Source organism: Spinacia oleracea, chromosome 2 (assembly GCF_020520425.1).
Source record: "Spinacia oleracea cultivar Varoflay chromosome 2, BTI_SOV_V1, whole genome shotgun sequence".
NCBI classification, from domain to species: Eukaryota; Viridiplantae; Streptophyta; class Magnoliopsida; order Caryophyllales; family Amaranthaceae; genus Spinacia; species Spinacia oleracea.
The window spans coordinates 1792750-1814466 of record NC_079488.1 but is presented as its reverse complement, the minus strand read 5'-3'; the positions used below and the strand labels follow the sequence as shown (position 1 = coordinate 1814466).

At 35.5% G+C, this 21717-nt stretch overlaps 2 protein-coding genes across 2 annotated transcripts; both read right to left on the bottom strand.

The window, feature by feature from the left end:
• Positions 1-9598: 9598 nt before the first annotated feature.
• LOC130466736 (uncharacterized) lies at positions 9599-16675 on the bottom strand. Its single transcript, XM_056835352.1, has 3 exons — positions 16007-16675; positions 12231-12349; positions 9599-9866 (listed from the first exon to the last, which is right to left on the bottom strand). The coding sequence occupies exons 1-3, from the start codon at positions 16590-16592 to the stop codon at positions 9735-9737; spliced, it is 837 nt and encodes a 278-aa protein (XP_056691330.1). The 5' UTR covers positions 16593-16675; the 3' UTR covers positions 9599-9734.
• Positions 16676-17740: 1065 nt separating this feature from the next.
• On the bottom strand, positions 17741-20054 carry LOC110778595 (chitinase 5). Its single transcript, XM_021983139.2, has 2 exons — positions 19550-20054; positions 17741-18310 (listed from the first exon to the last, which is right to left on the bottom strand). The coding sequence occupies exons 1-2, from the start codon at positions 19974-19976 to the stop codon at positions 17910-17912; spliced, it is 828 nt and encodes a 275-aa protein (XP_021838831.1). The 5' UTR covers positions 19977-20054; the 3' UTR covers positions 17741-17909.
• Between the last annotated feature and the right edge of the window lie 1663 nt (positions 20055-21717).

Here is a 21717-nt window from a genome sequence, read left to right as displayed (position 1 = left end):
GAGCTGGAATATACGTTTTGATGAAGCAGTCAGTGACTTTGGTTTCATCAAGAACGCGGACGAATCTTGTGTATACAAGAAGGTCAGTGGGAGCAAAATTGCTTTCCTAGTATTATATGTCGACGACATATTGCTTATCGGAAATGACATTCCTATGTTGAACTCTGTCAAGATTTGGCTTGGGAAATGTTTTTCGATGAAGGATCTAGGAGAAGCACAGTACATATTGGGCATCAAGATTTACAAAGATAGATCTAAAAAGATGATTGGACTTAGTCAAAGCACTTATATCAATAAGGTGCTTGATAGGTTCAAGATGGCGGACTCCAAGCGAGGCTACCTACCCATGTCTCATGGAATGACTCTAAGCAAGACTCAGTGCCCAAAAACACTTGATGAGCGTAGACGAATGAATGGGATTCCATATGCATCATTGATTGGTTCAATAATGTATGCTATGATATGTACACGCCCGGATGTTGCGTACGCACTCAGTGCTACGAGCAGATACCAGTCAGACCCAGGAGAGGCGCATTGGACTGCTGCCAAGAACATTCTGAAGTACCTGAAAAGGCACAAAGATGACTTCCTGGTCTATGGTGGATATGATGAATTAATTGTTAAAGGCTATACGGACGCAAGTTTCCAAACCGACAAAGATGATTTCAGATCACAGTCTGGGTTTGTCTTCTGCCTCAACGGAGGAGCAGTAAGCTGGAAAAGTGCTAAGCAAAGCACCATTGCGGATTCTACAACTGAAGCGGAGTACATTGCTGCACATGAAGCAGCAAAGGAAGCTATATGGCTAAGGAAGTTCATAGGAGAACTTGGTGTAGTCCCCTCCATTAAAGGACCAATAGCCCTGTATTGTGATAATAACGGAGCTATTGCACAGGCAAAAGAGCCTAGACACCACCAGAGAGTCAAGCATGTACTTCGTAGATTTCACCTTCTACGAGAGTTCGTTGAAAGAAAAGAAGTCGAGATAAGCAAAATTGGAACTGATGACAACATATCAGATCCATTAACTAAACCTCTGCCGCAGGCGAAGCACAACTCGCACACTGCAGCTATGGGAATCAAGCATATTGGAGAATGCCTTTGATGTCTCTGTTTAATGTTTTAAAGTTTTAGAGTTTAAATCTTTGTAAAACATTATTGGTTAATCATTCACAATAAATGAAATGAATTCATTTTTCCATTTAATTTATGGTTTATTAAATGATAAGTCCCTTCAATTTGACGATATATTCAAGATAGACTGTCAGGACCAGTCCTGTGACTAAGAAATGTCTATCAAGTGAACTTGAATGTCAAAGGTTGAAAATGGTCCCTAATCGGAGTTTTCTATAAAATTGGACGCATAGAAAACGTTAGACGATTAGAATGCAAGATGACTAGTAGTTCTGTTTCTTGAACTATGTGGACATGGCAATGTCATAATCATTTGCATAGATACTTACTTTGGGAAGACTAGTATCGGACAAGACCTATGAAACTTTACTGTAAGAGATGAAAATCTGTCATAAGTAAATTTCATTAAATTATTAGACACTAAATCCTCAATACCTGAGTGATTTGAGATTACTTGTTTGAGAACTGGTTGCTTTGACGTTGACCAACCGTCGCACCGTAAAAGGAGGCTATAAAGGCAACGCTCAGGTAATCACCTATCAAACGAAGTCTAATCTCAAGATCGCAAGATTGGGATTGTCCTCCCATAAATCGGGATGAGATGCTTAAAAGTTGTACAAGGCCACTCGGAGAGCTAGAAACTGTGAAATGCATGGCCGTGCTCGGATGAATCATAGGCTATGATTATCTGTTTATTTGATCAGTTGAACTCTGAAACCGAGGAACACCTCTGGACGTAATAAGGATGACAACTCTTACCTTATGTTCAAGAGCAAGCATCGAGCGACAAAGGAATTAGGAAATGCACACTTGTCCCTAAGGACAAGTGGGAGACTGAAGGAAATAATGCCCTTGGTCCAAGTATGCATTCTATGTTAAGTCTAATAAATGCGGTTTAGTATTAATTAACAAGTTAATAATTCAGTGAGATCAAGTGAGCTGAATGCCTAGCTAGAGGCCGCTTCAGTTCAAGTGGAATTAATGATATTAATCCACAGCTTACTCTTGACTGAACCCGTAGGGTCACACAAATAGTACGTAAACGGATCAAGTATTTAATGGCATTAAATACTCCATCTATGAATATTCGGAACCAACGGATCTTGGTTTCAGTGGGAGCTAAGATCGTCACAGGCAAGAAATGAATACTCCGGAAACGATGATATTGCCGGAAACGGAAATATAGATCGTATCGGAAATATAAATATTATCCAAGTCGTAGATGTTGCCGGAAACGGAAACATGGTACGTATCGGAAAATATTACCGGAAATGGAAACATTGCCAGAATCGGAAATATTGCCGGAAACGGAAATATTGTCAGAATCGGAAATATTACCGGAATCGGAAAATAATTCCGGAAACGGAAATATTAAATATTTGTTCGAAACGGAAATTAATTCCGGAATCGAAAATATTAAATATTGTTCGTATCGGAAATGAATTCCGGAATCGGAAAATTTAATCGGAAGCGCATCGTACGAATAAGCATCGGACGAGGCCTGCCGGACGAGGCCCAGCACGAAGCTAGGCCATCGCCCAGCAAGCCAAGCGCGCCGCACAAACAGCCACGCCAGGCCCAGCGCAAGGCCAGGCCCAGCAGGCTGCGCAGCGCGCACAGCGCGCACAGCACGCGCAGCGCGCAGCGCGCGCGGGCGCTGCGTGGGCTGCTGCTCGCGCGCACGCATGGGGGCCCATCGTGGCTGCCGTGCGTGTGTGTGCAAGTGTTTGTGTTCGTGCACGTTTCCTAAAACATGCAGAGTTCGGTTAATGATTAAATTTCTAATTCTATTTGATAAATTAATTGAATTAGAGTTCTTGTAGGATTCTAGGTTTAATTAATTTGTATCTGAATAGGATTTCGATTCCCTTTCCATACCCCTATAAATATGAGGCTAGGGCTCACAATTTATAAGAAGTTTAAAAGTATTCAAAGTGAGTTTTTGAGAGAAAAATTCAGTCACACATTTGCCTATAAAGTGCCGAAAATAATAGTACCTTAAGGGCGATTCTAGTTGGTCAATCTTAAGGCGGATCCGGACGTGCTGTGGACTATCTACGGAGGGACGACACTTGGAGTCCTAAAGACTTGTTCTTGTTCGGTTCGGGCGCAGCTAGGGAAGGCACGCAACAAAGAGTATGCATCTAAACTATGCTAAATGATTATGTGTAAATAATATGTTTTTCCTGGCTTTATGGTTTTTCCGCATGATTTATGAATTGTCATATGTATCATAACCTAACAATTGGTCGATGGCGTGATGACGTGGCAATGAAAAACCCGACGGCGAGAGAGACGTACGCAATGTGGTATTCGTCGACTTGGGCGCACTGTGGGCGCAGCCTTGCGCTGTGAGCAGGCCAGCAACCGCTTAGTGAAGCGTGAGTGAGATGTGGGCGCAGCGATGTTGCTGTGGGCGCAGCACTTGGGCTGTGGGCGCATCGAAGAAGAAAATGTGCGCTGTGGGCGCAGCACATCGCTGTGAGCAGGTCAGGCGCTTGGCAATGCTAGCGAGGGAGTGATGTGGGTGCAGCGCGCTCAGGTACCTCGCAGCTAGGGGGATGTGGGCGCATCGTTGTGAGATGAGGGCGCAGCGTTGTGGGCTGTGGGCGCATCTCACATTTGTGTCACCTTTGTTTATGTCATAACTCTCGTTCTACAATGCCCCTAGGGACGTGTGACCTATCGTTGGAAAGCTCTTTAAGTCTACTTTCTAGCCCAATCAAAATCGTCTCATTTCGATATGTAGAACTTGAGATATCATCAAAAGAGTGAACGCTTGTCCGATTTGATGCTTAGAAAAATAACGTTTAGCTTCATTGTTGACTCAAGATTATTTCTAGAGACATGTAGTGATCCTCAAGTCAACATCCCATCCGTTCATCATCCAAGTCAACTATGAACAGTCCGAAAGCATCCAAATGATCATAAAATCACCTGAAATATTAAAGAAAACACAAACGGGGCGTAATAGAGTACAATAACGACAACTTATGCAAATGTGACTCTAAATGCAACTAAAATGAGACGAATGCCTAGAAATGCAACCTAAAAGCGCCTAAAATACCCTATACAAATAAGATTCATCAATCGGAAATATAAATATTATCCAAGTCGTAGATGTTGCCAGAAACGGAAACATGGTACGTATCAGAAAATATTATTGGAAATGGAAATATTGCCGGAATCGGAAATATTGCCGGAAACGGAAATATTGTCGGAATCGGAAATATTATCGAAATCGGAAAATAATTCCGGAATCGGAAATATTAAATATTGTTCGTATCGGAAATGAATTCCGGAATCGAGAATTTAATCGGAAGCGTATCGTACGAATTAGCATCGGACGAGGCCTGCCATATGAAGGCCCAGCACGAAGCCGGGCCATCGCCCAGCAAGCCGAAGCGCACCAAACACACGCTGCCAAGCCACGCCAGGCCCAGCTCAAGGTCAGGCCCAACAATGGCCTTGGCGCGCGCGCGGGGCTGTGACGAGTGGGCTGGCGATGTGCGTGGGCCGCAAGGCCTGCGTGCGGTGCTAGCGTGTCACTCGAAGTGTGTTACTCGAATCCTAAAGCTACCGGGATTCGTCATATGATTAAATCCTAATCCTAATAAAGATAGAATTTGTTTAATAGAGTTTTAATAAGATTCTAATTAAATAAATTAGTATCCTAATAGGATTCCAAGTCCTTTTCCATAACTCTATAAATAGGTGCCTAGGGTCACATATTTACATCGAGGATTGAAGTATTCAAAGGTAAGATTTTCAAGCAAAAATCATCCACAAACACTTGCCCTATTTAGTCGAAATTTATAGTACCTTAAGGGCGATTCTAGTTGGTCAATCTTAAGGCGGATCTGGACGTGCTGTGAACTATCTACGGAGGGACGACACTTGGAGTCCTAAAGACTTGTTCTTGTTCGGTTCGGGCGCAGCTAGGGAGGGCAAGCTACAAAGTGTATGCATCTGAATTATGCTAAATGATTATGTGTAAATAATATGTTTCCTGGCTTTATGGTTTTTCCGCATGATTTATGTTTATTCATATGTATCATAACCTAACACCTACCCCTCAAGTGGATGATACACATGTTCGAAGGTCCACTAGAGAGCGTAAACCTTCAACAAAGTATCTAAGCTCAGAGTTCATTCTAGTTAGTGAAGATGGAGACCCAGAGAACTATCAAGAGGTGTTGTCTCATGATGAGAAAAATCAGTGGCTCGATGCAATGAAGGAGGAGATGGATTCCTAGGAAAAGAATGACACATATGAGCTAGTGAAGCCTCCCAAGGGCAAGAAAGTCTTGAGAAACAGATGGGTTTTCAAGAACAAGAAAGATGGTGAGAAGATAGTGAAGCGCAAAGCCAGATTGGTGGTAAAGGGATGCAACCAGAAAAAGGGAATTGGCTTTGATCAGATCTTCTCTCCGGTGGTCAAAATGACATCTATCAGAACTGTGTTGGGTTTAACAGCAAGTCTTGATCTTGAGTTGGAACAACTTGATGTGAAAACTGCATTTTTACATGGTGACTTTCATGAAGAGATCTACATGGAGCAACCTAAAGTCTTTGAAGAAAAAGGGAAAGATAAACTTGTTTGTAAGTTGAAGAAGAGTCTTTATGGGCTCAAACAGGCACCAAGGCAGTGGTACCGGAAATTTAATTCGTTTATGACAAGCAATGGTTATAAACGTACTACAGCCGATCCTTGTGTGTATTTCAGAAAGTTCCATGAAGGTAATTTCATCATCCTTCTTTTATATGTTGATGATATGCTGATAGTTGGACAAGATGAAAATATGATTCAAAGTTTGAAGAAAGCATTGTCCAAGTCATTTGACATGAAAGACTTGGGTCCTTCAAAGCAAATCTTAGGCATGGATATTGCTCGTGACAGGAAAGCTGGGAAATTGTGGTTATCCAAGGAGAAGTATATTGAACGGGTGCTTGAAAGGTTCAATATGAAACATGCTAAGCCTGTTAGTACACCACTAGCTACTCACTTCAAGCTAAGTAAGCGAGCTTGTCCTACAACAGAGAAGGAGAAAGAAGATATGTCATCCATTCCTTACTCTTCTGTTGTTGGTTCTTTGATGTATGCTATGGTGTGTACTAGACCTGATATTGCACATGCGGTCGGTTTGGTGAGCCGTTTCTTATCCAATCCGGGTAAGGCTCATTGGGAAGCAGTGAAGTGGATCTTCAGATACTTGCGGGGCACCTCCAAATTGAGTCTATGTTATGGAGGTGGCAAACCTATACTTGAAGGATATACTGATGCAGACATGGCAGGTGATCTTGATAATAGAAAATCTACCTCAGGTTATGTGTTTACATTTTCAGGGGGAGCCATCTCATGGCAATCCAAGCTACAGAAATGTGTAGCTTTGTCCACGACTGAGGCAGAGTATATTGCAGCAGTGAAAGCAAGCAAGGAGATGCTTTGGCTTAAGAGGTTCCTTCAAGAGTTGGGTTTGAAACAAGGTGAGTATGCAGTATTTTGGGATAGTCAGAGTGCTATGGATTTGAGCAAGAATTCAATGTATCATGCTCGCACCAAACACATTGACATTAGATATCATTGGCTGCGAGATGTAATTGAAGAAAAGAGAATGAAATTGAAGAAAGTCCACACCGACAAGAATGGTGCAGATATGTTAACAAAGGGAGTTCCCGGAAGCAAGATTGAGTTTTGTAGTAAGCTTGCCGGGATGAGGTTCAAGTGATCATTGTTTGATCACGTCTTCCCCGTGATGGGCTGGAGGGGGAGATTGTTGTGGGTCCAGCCCACTTTTGTGCATAAGTTATGTTAATACTTGTGCTTGTGTTTTAAGTGGAAGCCCAATATTCTACTTATTGTTGTGGCCCAATGTTGGGTTATGATGAAGCTTCTTTGGAAAGTTTAGGGTAATATTTGGCTGTCTTGAGAGGAAGCAAAGGAGTGTGACAAAAATCAGAAAACACACACAAAAAGGAGAGGAGAGAAAGAGAGAAGTGAGTTCGTAGTTTTCAGGGCAGCCATCAGAAAACTGCCGTTTTTCGGATATTCAACGGTCGGATCGTGCTGATTTTTGGTCAGCTTGTTGAGGATAAATAGGGCCTCATTTTGAACGGTTGGATCGTCGTTTTGAGCTCTGGTATGTCCCTGGTCGCTGCTGGACAGAACCTACGTTTTTGGGTGATATTCTTCATCTCTTGTCTCTTAGTTGTTCATCTCTTATGTATGGAAGTGTTGGTGGGTTGTGAACCTTTGTATGTTTGATTTGGGTTCTTTTTCCCTCAATTTTATCGTAATAAGAGAAGGTGACAAGGGTGGACTCCTCACAAGTCCCGTGGTTTTTACTCTTCACATTGAAGGGGTTTTCTACGTATAATTCTTGTGTGTTGATTGATTTTTTTGTTCTTCCGCAATTGATTTTAGTTGTTGTCCATTAGTGGTTGATTGTTAGGTTATTTGGTTGTTGGATTATTTGTGGTGTATTGGAGTTGTATTGTTTGGTTGATTGTTTTGGAGGTGATCCTTGTGGGTAGTTGATATACTACTACGGTCCTATCAGTTGTTCCCCATATCCTTGTGAATAAGTTGGGTTTATTTAAATATAATGAAACTAGCTTAAAAAAAACGACTCGTTAATATTAGACATAAACAATTATGGTGTACTACATACGTAAGAGATAACGTTACATACATCTAAACCTATTCAACTATTCTTGTTCAAAACCGTGACAAATAAGGAATTATGTAGTACTAGTTATATTATTATCGGTTATTTCATGAAATACCTCTCAATTTTCACGAAATTCACCAAATGCCCCTCGACTTTCAGAAATTCACCAAATGCCCCTCACCTTTAATATAATACCCAAACTACCCTTACACTTAACAGACGTTAAGTTGCCGTTAGCATGATTTTACTATTTTGCCCTTATTTTGCTTTTAGGCAACTAAAATTCTGGACATTAATAAACACATTTGCAGTCATGTCCTACCCAAATCTATATCGCCATTGTAGTTGCTTCAACTGAGAGAGAGAGAGAGTGAACAAGTAATTTTCTCTCTCTTCCATTTTTGTCCCCCTTCAAACTTCTGCAAAATATCCCATTTTGTTCTCTCACTTTTCAAAGATCCGCAGCCTAATCATGTCCAAGATCACGCAATCAATGTCGTCGAATTTCTAGGGTTTTTGCAATTCGATCGAAATCACAGTAGACGACACTGAGAAGAGAGATTGAATTTCGTCAAATTTCTAGGGTTTTGCAATTCTCAAAAATCCCCACTCTTCTCGCTCTAGCGACGCTTCGTCGTGGCTTGGGTGGTGGTCTTCGCCGACGTAGCTGATTTTGCCCGAATTTGCCCCAATTAATGCCTCCAAACCTGAATCGGACTCTAATAAAGCTGATTTTCATCCGTATTTGAATTCGATCTCGGAGCATTATGCTCGATTTGAATGTGAAGATTGTTGAAGGGTGTAAGAGGATTAGGGATTAGAAACTCAACAGAACCAAAGACACGAGAGCGATTAAATACCGCCTGTTTATGAGGTTGATGGTTTGGTAACACAACCACTTCTGACTGCCAAACTACCTTGTTGATTTAATGAGATGTCAGATTGAGGCATTTCACAGACGTACTTGTAACTATAAAACAGGGGGAAAATGTTCTGTTGAAGGTGCCAAAGGTCCCCAGTCATTGTTAACATTATTGGTGGCCAACAAAGATAACTAAATCATATTTGAGTTTTATCAAAGCAATGACTACACTTCAACAAAAGTTTTGCAGGGGAATTTGCAAATGTTACAGTATCTTTTAGAGAAAATTTGTGTCAATTTTGTTCAATTCCACTTGTATGGACCCGGTCCACCATAAGATTACCATGGACCAGGTTAATTAGGTAATTTTAACAGTGAGTAATTATGGAAACTGTAGGTTCTGTAAAGTAACTATATCTCCAGAATAATAACTATGAACATAATAATGATAAGAATAACTATTCTATCCAAATAGTAACTATATCATATAGAAAAGTAATTTTAACTGTAAAACAATTACTATTATATATTCATTCTTGCAGACAAAAAGAGTAAATTATAGAAACTATAGGTTCTGTAAAGTAACTATATTTTCAGAATAGTAACTATGAAATAAATAATAATAATAATAATAATAATAATAATAATAATAATAATAATAATAATAATAATAATTATAATAATAATATAGTAATTTCGATGAGAACAATTATTCTATCCAAAGATTAACTATATTATATAGAAAAATAACTTTAGCTGTAAAACAATTACTATATTATAAAAATAAACAATATGATATAGATGGTTTAGAGGTCATATAGTAATTTTTTCTATTATATATCACATAATTACTGAAATATAAAAGAGTAACTATATCAAAGTAACAGTAATTATAACTCTTGAACAATAATAAAAAATACATTAACTACTTGGTTAGTTGTTTTAGCTACGACATTCTAATTCTTTGCATCTATTAAATAAACCATGTTAAACTCAAATGTTTTTTGAACTAAAAAATACTAATCGACACGTCCACGTGGACCACGTCTCTTTTTTCCACCAACACATCATGTGCTTCCTCTACCACGTTCTTGGTTTCCATTGTTGTCAGGGTTTTCTTCTTCTCCTCCTGCTTTTGTTTTCCTTGCAGAATTTATTCTTTGCACGATTTCAATTTTGAGTGCATCATCTTTGTATTTCTGAATCAATAATATTTAAACTAAGTTAATAATTTAACATTTAAATATGAAAAAATAACATAATAACTATGTAAAACGTGTAGTTTCTATTATGCATCATATAGTAACTCTTACAATTAACGATTGTAAAATACTTGCAGAATTGCATATATAGTTATTGTTATTGTTATAGTCATATAGTTACTGTCAAAATAATATAGTCACTTTTATTAATAATAACATGGAGTACAAAGAAAGATCATTAAAAGAACATAATGATAAGATAATAACTATTAAAAATATATAGTTATTATTATACATGATATAGTAACTCTTAATATTAATGATAGTCATATACGAGCAAGGTTGTAGATATAGTTATTGTTATGATCATATAGTTGTTGTGATCATAACATAGTAACTCTTATTACTAATAACATAGAAGACAACAAAGAACATAAAAAGAACATTATAATATACACAAAAAACTATACCAAACATATAGTTACTATAATACAAGATATAATACCTATAAATATTATTGATGGTCATTTAGTCACAGAGTTGCAGACATAGTTGATGTGATAATAATATAGTAACTCTATCCATAATACAGTAAATATATCATTAAAAATATAGAATAACATAAAAACATGCACATAACATAATAAACTAACATAGTACTTATTTCAAAAATATAGTAACTATATGAAACGTACAATAACTATTAAAGAAAATAAACATATGGTAACAAGTCATGATAAAATAAACATAATATCTATTTCAAACATATAGTAACTATATAAATAATATAGTAACTATATAAATAATATAGTAACTATTGAAGAAAATAAACATAACAAATCATGATAAAATAAACATAGTACCTATTTCAAACATATAGTAACTAATATAGTAACTATTGTACACATATAGTAACCATTATAATCACACAACAACTAGCTTAACATATAGTGACTATTATTATAATATAGTAACTATTATACAAATATAGTAACCATTATAATCATATAGTCACTATCTAAGAAGCAGACACAAATACACTCGAAATAACATAGTACATAATGTAATCGTATAGTAACTATTATTTATCAAAAAGTCACTATAAACTGTTCTTAACATAGTAACTATCTTAAACACATAATTATTGTTTTAAATTTATAATAACTTTCTAAAAAATATAGTAACTATTTTAAACACATAGTTACTGTTTTAAAGTTATAGTAAATTTTTAAAAAATATAGTTACTCTAAAACTACTATTAACATAAACACAACGAATATTCCAATGACTATTAAAAACATTATTTCGCAACATAAATTAAAGGTAACTATATCATTTATATACTAACTATATGAAACACTAACCCTAATTTCACCCAAACAACAAACACTATTTCTACCTCTTGTGCTTTGCTGCATCAATTCTTAAAGTTCACAGCCTTTGTCTCTTTTTTCTAAATTTAAGGCATTATTTCTTCTTATACAAATGATATTGTAAAGTATTTTTGGAGATTCGTCACTAGATAGTACAACTTTAGGACCTGGAATAACATGTGATTGATACTTCGTATTCTTTTCTTATACAAATATCAAATATATAGTAACTATATAAACCATATAGTAACTATTATTAAAATATAGTAACTATTGAACACATATAGTAACCATTATAATCATATAGTCACTATCTAAGAAGCGGACAAATACATGCTCTAAATAACATAGTACATAATGTAATCGTATAGTAACTATTATTTATCAAAAAGTCACTATAAACTGTTCATAACATAATAACTATCTTAAACACATAGTTACTGTTTTAAACTTATAATAACTTTCTAAAAAATATAGTGACTATTTTAAACACATAGTTACTGTTTTAAAGTTATAATAACTTTTTTAAAAAATATAGTTACTCTGAAAACTACTACTAACATAAACACAACGAACATTCCAGTGACTATTAAAAACACTATTTCGCAACATAAACTAAAGGTGACTATATCATTTATATACTAACTATGTGAAACACCCTAATTTCAACAAAACAACAAACATTTCGAATCACTCAACAAAATAATAACTATTGTAGACATATAATAACTGTTGTGCACATATAGTAACCATTAAAATAATATAGTAACTATTGTACACATATAGTAACCATTAAAATTACATAGTACCTCTTTAAACCATATAGTTACTGTATTACTCATATAGTTACTATTTAAAATCGTGAAGTCACCGATCGAATTCGCGAAGTGAAAACGATACTTCGGTAAAACACAAACATTAATTTCTTCAAAACAACAAATATTTTCATGGTAAAAATAGACTTAAAATTCGTTAAAAAACAACAAACCGAGATGTGATCTCTAAAAATTCTTGCGAAGATTTGTAGGCGAGCACAAATTCTTCGATTCGATTTCGGCAACGACGAACCTCCTTCTTGATCTACTACTTCCTCCAATTTTTCCTCATCTAATAGATCCAATCATAAGAATTATAAGATAATTACGAAGAAAATCGAACAAAACCTAGAAATTCGGGCTAAATTTTGAAAAGCATAGAGAGAAAATGAAGAGAGAGAAAATGAAAGAGAATGAACAGATTGTAGATCTGAAATTTTGAAAAATAAAAAAGTTTAAAATGTATATAAAGTGGGTTAGACACAAATCGCATTAAAACTCTTCAAAACACATAGTTACTCTTTAAAACACATAGTTACTGTAATACGCATATAGTTACTATTTAAAATTACAAAATAACTGTCACGTGACAGTTACATAGGTTACCCATAAAAATTACTCCGTTGCCCAGGTCCACGCTAAGTTAGCATGGACCAGGTTTATATTAGTGTAAATAAATTTTGTTTCGCGTCAAGATCAAGGTGCCTTGTTTAGGATGCGGCATGTTTCTAATAATACGCATTAGATAATTGGGTAAGGCCAGTTTTACTATGTTTAGAACAGCCTTACAAGGCTACAAGTTGAGAGTTGTCATAAATAGATGGTAAACGGGAGATAACGGTAATCTGCACTCTTATTGGAGGTAATAGCTAACCCATATAGAATTATAGAGACTGATGTTGTTGGGTCAGCGAGGCAAATTTAGGGCGGCTTGTTAGCGTTGCAAGACTGCAACATAAGCTCATATTGTATGTTAGATCAATCTCTGGGGTGCTCTTAAACGTACTGGTAATTTCTTGGCCAGTTTTATGACTACATGTCATTGTTTATGTAGTATTGATATTTTTAGTATTCTGTTTGCATCACTTCAAATTTGATGAAGGGGCATTTTTGGTTCTGTTTTCATGAGCTGAAATGTGTAGATTAGGTATTTTGTACTTTCTTAAAGAGACCTTGAGCTGCCAGTGAACTCAGTTTACCATATAGTCATTGCAACATCCACATACAATCAAATTGGACGAGGTTGGAGAGAGTTATTGTACATTTAACTAGCCGTTGAGCATCAAAATGAGTAATTTTAAGTTATGTGTATTTGGTGAATTATATTTTAGAATAGAGGTATTTGGTGATATAAGTATTATAATAGGGGTATTTGGTGAATTTGAAACTAGGCTAACGGCGCGTCATTAGTAAGGGTAGTTTGGGTATTAAGTTAAATGTGAGGGGCATTTGGTGAATTTCTGAAAGTCGAGGGGCATTTGGTGAATTTCGCAAAAATTCAGGGGGTATTTCATGAAAAATCCGTATTATTATTGATTGATGACGTTCAATTAAATTATGTTATCTAGTTTGCAATAAAATTATGCAATTAACAATATTTTTTGCTTTAAATTAACAAAGAGATTGATGTTTAGTGAGAGAGCTAGAAGGAGAAGGAAATGGAGAGAGGGCCATGCATGCTGATGTAATATCGACTCGGGTAATTGATGCCACTCCTTAAAGTGCTCTTACAAGTCTACAACCTAATTATGATAGCCTTTACCACAGTTACGATAAACTCACTGGGTTATATACAAAAGCCCATCAGCCTATACAAGAAAAAAGATTGACCACATGTAAGTCTAGTGGATTCTATTCTAAAATCAATTAGTGACATGTTAAGTAGTTCAATCTTACATGTAATTAGTCAATCTAATTAATTTCAACTCACATGTAAATGAACGGTTGCACCTAAACGTGCCATTACCAACAACAAAGTATTTGAAAATAAAAACATGCAACTACTACGTAAGAAAGAATAATTTTAGCAAGATTGTAGAAGAACGAGATTGAAAGTAAGCATGGACAGTCTATGTTAATTGGACTCGGGTATCCATGCATGCATGCTCAACAAGGTACGTGTCGAAGTATGCAACTCTGCTACTTTGTAAACAAATTCCATAATGGCCTGTTTGGAAACATGAATTTCATTTGTAATTCTGAATTTGACCCAATTACCTTGTTTGGAAACTCCTAGAATTTGTAATTGGATTTGGCCCAAATCCAAGCCATTAAAGAAATAGGTTAATTTTGATGAATTTGAAATTCAACCTCAAGTCCCGTCATTTCAATTCCTTCATCTTGTGCTCTTTCACATCTCTCCCTTTCTCTCATCACCAGCCCAAGTTTTCTCTCTCCTCCACCGCCTCAACCACTAGTTCTCCATGGCCACCACTTCAACCACCGTTTATTAACTCACTACTGACCGTCGTTGCAAGATATTTTACCTTCCTCCTGAACTCTCTCTCCTAAATATCAGTTCCTTCTCTCTTAAACTCAATATCTCTCCTCTGCCACCAGCCCTCCATGGCTCATCCGCCTCCGGCCTCCACCAACAGAAGGTCATCGTTTCTTCTTCTCTGCCGCTATCGCTGAAGCCAAATTTTGAGATCCTAAATAATTGTTTGAGAAAATATTCAATTGATACAATTTACAGATTTGACGCAATTGGAAGAAAAATCAGATTGGAGGTTCAACAATGGAAGGCAAACGGGAAGAAGGAGAAGCAATCATTTGTTGTTTGATTTTTGGTTTGGGGGATTTTTAGTTGTTGAATTGATTGAAGGCTAAAAGTTATGGTAAATTAAAGGAAAAAGAAAATTAATTTTGGGAAATTAAAGTGAGTGTGATCTTTTAATTCGAATGGAGGGACACAAATTTGGAGTAAGAATTTCTCTTCGAATCTAGGTTTAACCGTCATTGCATATTTTTGAATGATTTTTTTGTAACTTTTTTTTTGATAGGATTGCATGAAATTATCTTGTTGATAATCGATTGTTGTTTATGGTTTATTTGTTGTAAATTATGGTTTTTTTCTTCTACTATCCATTAACTAAATTAAAAATTCCAGTTAACCTCCCAACATATAGGTAGAATTTGAAATACTGGAATTGAAATTCTCATATTTGCCAAACATATAATTTGGATTTGAAAGTTGGAATTTAAATTTCTAGATTTGAAATGAAGTATTTGAAATCAAATGATGGTATCCAAACATTACCTAATTTTGGTCTAAAATCAAGTATTTGGTGTCCATACGAACCATACATATACATTGCCCATGTTAGTTCGAGTGTTGAAAATCTGACACGGAAAACTGCACTTTAAATTGAATGGCTGCCACCCATTCATATGCACTCACAAGAAATTGAACAGAATTACATTAAAAAAAAATTATAAAAGATATTTGTAAATCCAAGTTAAACATAATCAATGAAACAAAACATAAAGCTAACTAAGAAACTTAATTAATACGTAGTACTAGCTAACAAGTAACAATCAAAGTGGATAATTTTTCATAGCAACAAAGCGCATATGCAACGAGATCGAATTGTCGAATGTACAAACTAATTAAGCACACTGTTTTAATCAAATAATTCTGAAACCAAAGATTATAATTATAATCAGGGGAGGATCCATGTTGCACTACCCTTCCCTCCAAAAAAAAAACAAAAACAAATAAATGTGCCTGGAAAATATAAAATTGTTCATATAAGTAATATTTAACCCATAAAAAATACACCACTGCAATTGCATCTTAGTGGTTAGAATTACACCAGTATATATGGTATATAATGTCATCTAAAAAATGTCTACTCTATTTTAAGATCATGGATACACCACTGATTATAATTATATGAAAATAGAAATTATAGTTAAGAAATTAATGAAATTGGTTTAACACGTCTACCTTTTTTGAGCACTCCTTTCTTATTTCTCCAAGGGCAAAAATGGGGAGCCGCCAAAGCATGTACCACTATTTTCACTTCCGATGATGATGATGACGTGTTCTGCCTCTTTGCGGCGGGGGATGACGACGACTCTTGAACCGATTTCATCAAATCCAAATCAGATTTCTTCACCATTATTGATTCTCTCTCAACACCAAACCCTAACCCTAACTTTTTCGAATTACTCGTTGAATTTGAAATTGAATTCGAATTTGATTCTTTCTCGTTGGATTTACTTGTAGAACAATCATCATTGTTATCATTAGATGATGATTCCTTCTTTAATTCCAAACTCGAATTAAGATTCTCCAAACTTATTAAACCCGATTCCTTCCTGAATTCATCCTCGATCAACTTGTTGAACAAGTTCTTATTGTTTGCTTCATAAAAAACATCAAAATCTTGACGCATAAAATTGGAATCGATTGGGAACTGATCTAATTCCCATTCCTTGCTAAGATTAATTACTTCTTCAACTCTGATTTCGCCCAAATCGCCCAAAATTTCAGTAGTAGTAGCAGTCTTGAGAAAGTCTTGTGGAGTCATTGATAATAACAAGAATAAATTTTGAGAAAGTATGGCTTTTGTAGTTTTGTGTTTAAGGAAGTTAGGCGTTAAAATATATAGGCAAAGCGCCAAAGCCCTAATCCTAAAAGATATTTCTATATTTTTCCTAATTATGGAAGATTTGCTTTTATTTATTTTGTTAAAAAGAAGAGTTCGGTTTAAAGTTTAAACCATAATATCTGCTACCAATTTTATTTTATTTTCATTTAATTTTAAGAAAGAAAGATTGTTTTACGATGGAAAAACAGATCAAGCTACGAGGCTATAATCAAGAGTGTTAACGAGCCAAGTCTGCTTGCAAATTACTCGATACTTAGCTCGACGAACCTCGATCGACTCGAGCTCAGATTCGGTTCCAGAACTTATTGAGCCAAGCTCGAGCTAGTTATAGATGGCTCGACCCGAAAGCTAGCTCGTGAACAAGGCCGCACGAGTTCTTTTTAATACATGTATTTTTATAAAATAAAATCTTAATATATTAATTTTTGATAGATGTTTATTTTTAACGTAGAAAACATGAAAAAAATTGATAATCATAAACACATATATTTTGATAAACATGTTTCAATTCTTAATTAAACATTTGATGATCAATCTCTAACAAGCTGGCTAAAGCCTTAACCGAACTCGATTTTGATGTTTCGAGCTCGAGCTCACTTTCCCAGGCTCGACGAGTTTCGGTCTCGGACCGAGGTGAGACCGACAAAGGCTGGTCTCGGCTTGGCTCATTAACACCCCTGCTTATATGGTTTAAGTCAACCAAGGTTATACCAACATTTTTAACCCTTAGTTTTAGAGTTGAAAGATACTCCAATATATTTATACACCAGTATTGCGCACCCTGTGATACCGAGAAATTTCAAAACAACCCCTTGATAGGCATATCAAGTGACATTTTTGTAATTATAATGAAGAAATATACAATATAAAAATTGTAATGTATAATCCATTTGATATTTTTAAAAAATAAAAATAAAAATAAAAGAAAATAATTTTAATATAAAAAGAGATTTTATATTTAATATTTAGATCGTATATTTTGACGAATACCCCTTAATATATTTTGCTCGTGGAGATTGATTGGGTGGAGCTCTGTGAAGCCTCAAACTTAATTCAATTACTCGTAATTAAGATGGAGGGAGAGCTATATCTCTTTTATTAAATACTCCGTACGAAAGGAGAAATAAAAAACAAGTACGTAGTATACAATACAATACAAGACGTACATTAGCTACTGATATGAGTTTACTTTTTATTACATAGATGATAGATAGAGTAAGTTAATTAATTTTATGACTAGCAAGAAAGGTTATCACCAGGTGAAACACCAATCTGACTACAATAATCAGTGTAGTACCCAACACGAGCGTTAACGGCGGGGGTATTCCCGCCACCACACTCACCACCGTTGATAGCTCGAATCGTGGAGGCGAACCCTTGGCCAGAAATAATACGAGAGTGAACATTGTTCATCCAAAACCAAAAGGCGGTTCGGAAGGCGATAATGGGATCACTAGCAACAGTTTCTGGTGAATTTAAACCATCAAAGCCAATGCTTTGACCAGCTGGTCCGTAGTTGTAGTTCCATGTTATTTGAATTGGTCCTCTACCAAAGTATTGTTTGTCTGGGTTGCATGGGAACTCTGTGCTTGCTTGACAATATGTTGATTTTGCGATTTCTTCTATATAGCAAAAATCTGCATGCAACATAATATAACAAATCAGTTTTATTTAATGAACCAACACCTATCATAGCTGGCAGTGGCGGATCAAAAATAATATTTAGTGGGTGCAAAATGAAAAATACATATTTTAATGGGTTCAACGACTAAATTAATTTTATAACAAAATTTGAAGAAAATTTCTAAAATTTCACAATGTATGCCATTGATCCCATATACTTCGTATTATTTGTACATTGCCTACGTCCCTAAAATTGGTTAATTAGCCATCATATCCTAACTACACAGATCTGAGTTTGAGTCACTTTCAGTGGAATGGACCGTACTGAAACAGGTATGCATGACAACTACTCGTATATTATGTCTATACGTACCAAATGTTGATGCCTTGATGGATCGGACACACAAGGACTAATAATATTGGGTTTCGTTCTAAATATTTAGCGGCCCATCATATAACTCACCTTATTCCACTTCATTTTTTTTTTATGATAGGTAGTGTGGGTTTGGGGAAATGGGGTTGAGTATATGGACCGGTGTACCGTATACGACTAATACTTCCTCTGTTTAGAAATATGTTTCTCGTAACGTTGGTCACTTTGATAGTTAATATCTTAAAATCTTTTCAAACAAAAATGATAAAAGTTGATATTTTTATGTATAATGAAAGGGAAAGGTGTTAAATTTCATAGAAATATGAAATGGGTCTGGGCAACCATAATAAGGAGGAGGAGAGTTCGGGCCACTTATAAGCTCAATAGAGGTTTTTATATTAAACAATTGGCAATAATGGGAGTAACTCTACAATTCTACAAACTTATTATGGTGGTATTGTTTTTTCTCCTCTTTTTCCAATACGGACAACTCACATTTGGTAACATCGGGTTCCAAAGGCTTTGTCCATTTTCCTCAAAAAATAATTAATACGAAATACTCCGCATGTACTTTTATTTGCATTATTTGCTGGAGTAGAATATCATAATACTTAATCCATTTTAAAATAGTCACAATATTTCACCTTTTGCACTATTTACGTATTCTACTTTGTTTAGTTTTGATAATTTATAACTAATGAAAAACATATTTATATGAGATTTTGCTAGACTTGTCTTAGTACTACGTATAATTTTTTGAATATTAAATTTTTATATTTTTACTTATTGATAATTAAAGAGATTAATTATCAATAAGCGTGAAAAATAAAATATTTCAAATAAAATTAAATAAAAAGAAACGGAGGAAGTATATACTTACGTCCAGTTTCATGGGTGACATGAGCAAAGAAGGCAGCAACTTCACGCTTAGTATCATCATCAGATCCTCCAGTCCCAAACTCAGGGTAGAAATTGAGAGCATCCAAGAAAGAAGACCGACTATAGAAGTTCTTACCAGCACAACTAGAGCTTGCTTGGTCGATGATCCCATTAAAGAACGCATCTGTCACCATATCAGAGATCGAACCACCACCGCCACTACCACCACCACCGCCGCCGCTACTTCCGCCGCTGCAAGGACCTTCACGGCATCCCTCGCCACAGTATGGGTCGGTGTTGCCGCAGTAACCCCATTGGCTACAACATACACCGTCACCACACCCACAATTTTGAGCCACGACTAGTAAGATGTTTGACATACAAGCAATCGCCATGAGTACGGCGAAAATTGGTCGAAAGGAAGACATTATTTTTATTGTGGATATATATTTGGAGTATGTTTTGAGTGTGTGATGTGTTGGATGAGGATATATGAGACTGAGGGAAATGGGTTTATATAAGGAAAATAAAATGATGAGAGGTTGACTATAAGGAAGAAGTTTACTTAATTAGTTAAGATTTGTTGTTTTCAACTTATTCTTATTGATAATTAGATATGGTTAGACCAGGTCATATTAGACAATTAAAAAATAAAAAGCATTTATAGAAGATAACTTAGACCAGATCAGACCATATAAAAAATGAAAAAGTCAGATCATACCAAACCAGAAACTAGAAAAAGCAGACCAGCCATATTAAACCAGAAACTAAAACAAACGGATCAGATAAAACTACACAAACCACAAATTAGACCAGATTCGGTGAAGAGAATAAAGTCTTAGCGTCTACTTAATTACCCTAAGAGATTGTCCAACTCTGATATTTAAGTCAATTTTAAAGTATTATCTATACTAATATATTAAAAGGCGTTTTAGAAAACGTCCATATATCACGTAGTACTCTTCCCTTTACGCCACATCATTCACTCACCAAGTGGTATGTCATGTAATGGATAACCAAAAATCAATACAACGAGGTTCGAACTTTAGACCTCATGTCTAAATGATAATTCTCATTACCATCTTAACCAACCACCAATTGTGGTTTATTTCTTCACATTAATTTATAAATAAATATTAACATGCATGAAATCTAAACCAACTAAATTTTTATTTGATTTTTTATTTTCTTTGGAATATTTTGAAAAAAATAAAAAAAAATTAGGACAACTATGAAGAAATATGATGTCATGAATCTCATAAGCATCAACTATAGAAATACCTTGCATGACTGCTTATATCTAATTTGGTGTTATTAATTTGAAGCACTTAGTTCCACTAGAAAACAAATTATACAATTGTAAGATGATCTAATTGAAAAATTACTTGGCATGATAAATGACGTAGTGTGTCTGTGTAGTTGACAAACTTAATTGATGTTTTTCACTTTAAGGTATACATGCATTTCGTCAAATATTGAGCTCAAGAAAAATCTAAAATTTTAACTATTCAATATAATGTAGCGATCGGGGCATTGCCCGGGCCACACACTAGTTGGTTATTAAAGGAAGAATATGAGAGAGATTGTCTAAGGAAGCATTTTACTAAGTTGGGCGTTGTCCTCATCACCTTATTTTATTGCTAGTTAGATCAGAATAGATTAGGTCAGATCATACCAAAAATACTCCCAAAAGATATTCAAACCAGACTAGATTAGACTAGACAAAATCAGATTAGACCAGTTAAAAAATTAGAAAAATTAGACTGTTAAGATATGTTAAGATATTAGATATTATTCTGTGAATATTCTGTAGAGTCCTAAATATGGTATGTTACCTAATATGAGTCCTACATATGGTATGTTACCTAATATGTAATCTAGGGTTTAGGTAATGAGTTGTACTATATATATACGTGTGTTATTAATGAGAAGGATACGAGATTACACAATATTTGACATGGTATCAAGAGCTTAGGGAGATCCTACGACCCGTCTACAAAAAAAAAAAAAAAAAAAAAATTATCCCCTGCCGGTGGGTTAGAAAAATAAACCCACCGGCGGGATTCGTAATTAATATAATAATTCCGCTGCAAATTGGTAGAAGATGAGGTTTGTGTTGGAGAAAAGACTCGTACTTGGAATCGCGTCCAATTCGAGTATTCATATTGA

Excerpts from the sequence above, each read along its gene's own strand:
- LOC110778595 (XM_021983139.2), bottom strand. The coding sequence starts at position 19,976 with ATGTCTTCCTTTCGACCAATTTTCGCCGTACTCATGGCGATTGCTTGT. Across the intron at positions 18,311-19,549 it reads TGTCACCCATGAAACTGGAC|ATTTTTGCTATATAGAAGAA; the intron begins GTAAGTATATAC and ends TGTTGCATGCAG.
- LOC130466736 (XM_056835352.1), bottom strand. The coding sequence starts at position 16,592 with ATGACTCCACAAGACTTTCTCAAGACTGCTACTACTACTGAAATTTTG. Across the intron at positions 12,350-16,006 it reads GAAAGGAGTGCTCAAAAAAG|ATGAGGAAAAATTGGAGGAA; the intron begins GTAGACGTGTTA and ends TGGATCTATTAG. Across the intron at positions 9,867-12,230 it reads TTTTTAGAGATCACATCTCG|AAATACAAAGATGATGCACT; the intron begins GTTTGTTGTTTT and ends TTATTGATTCAG.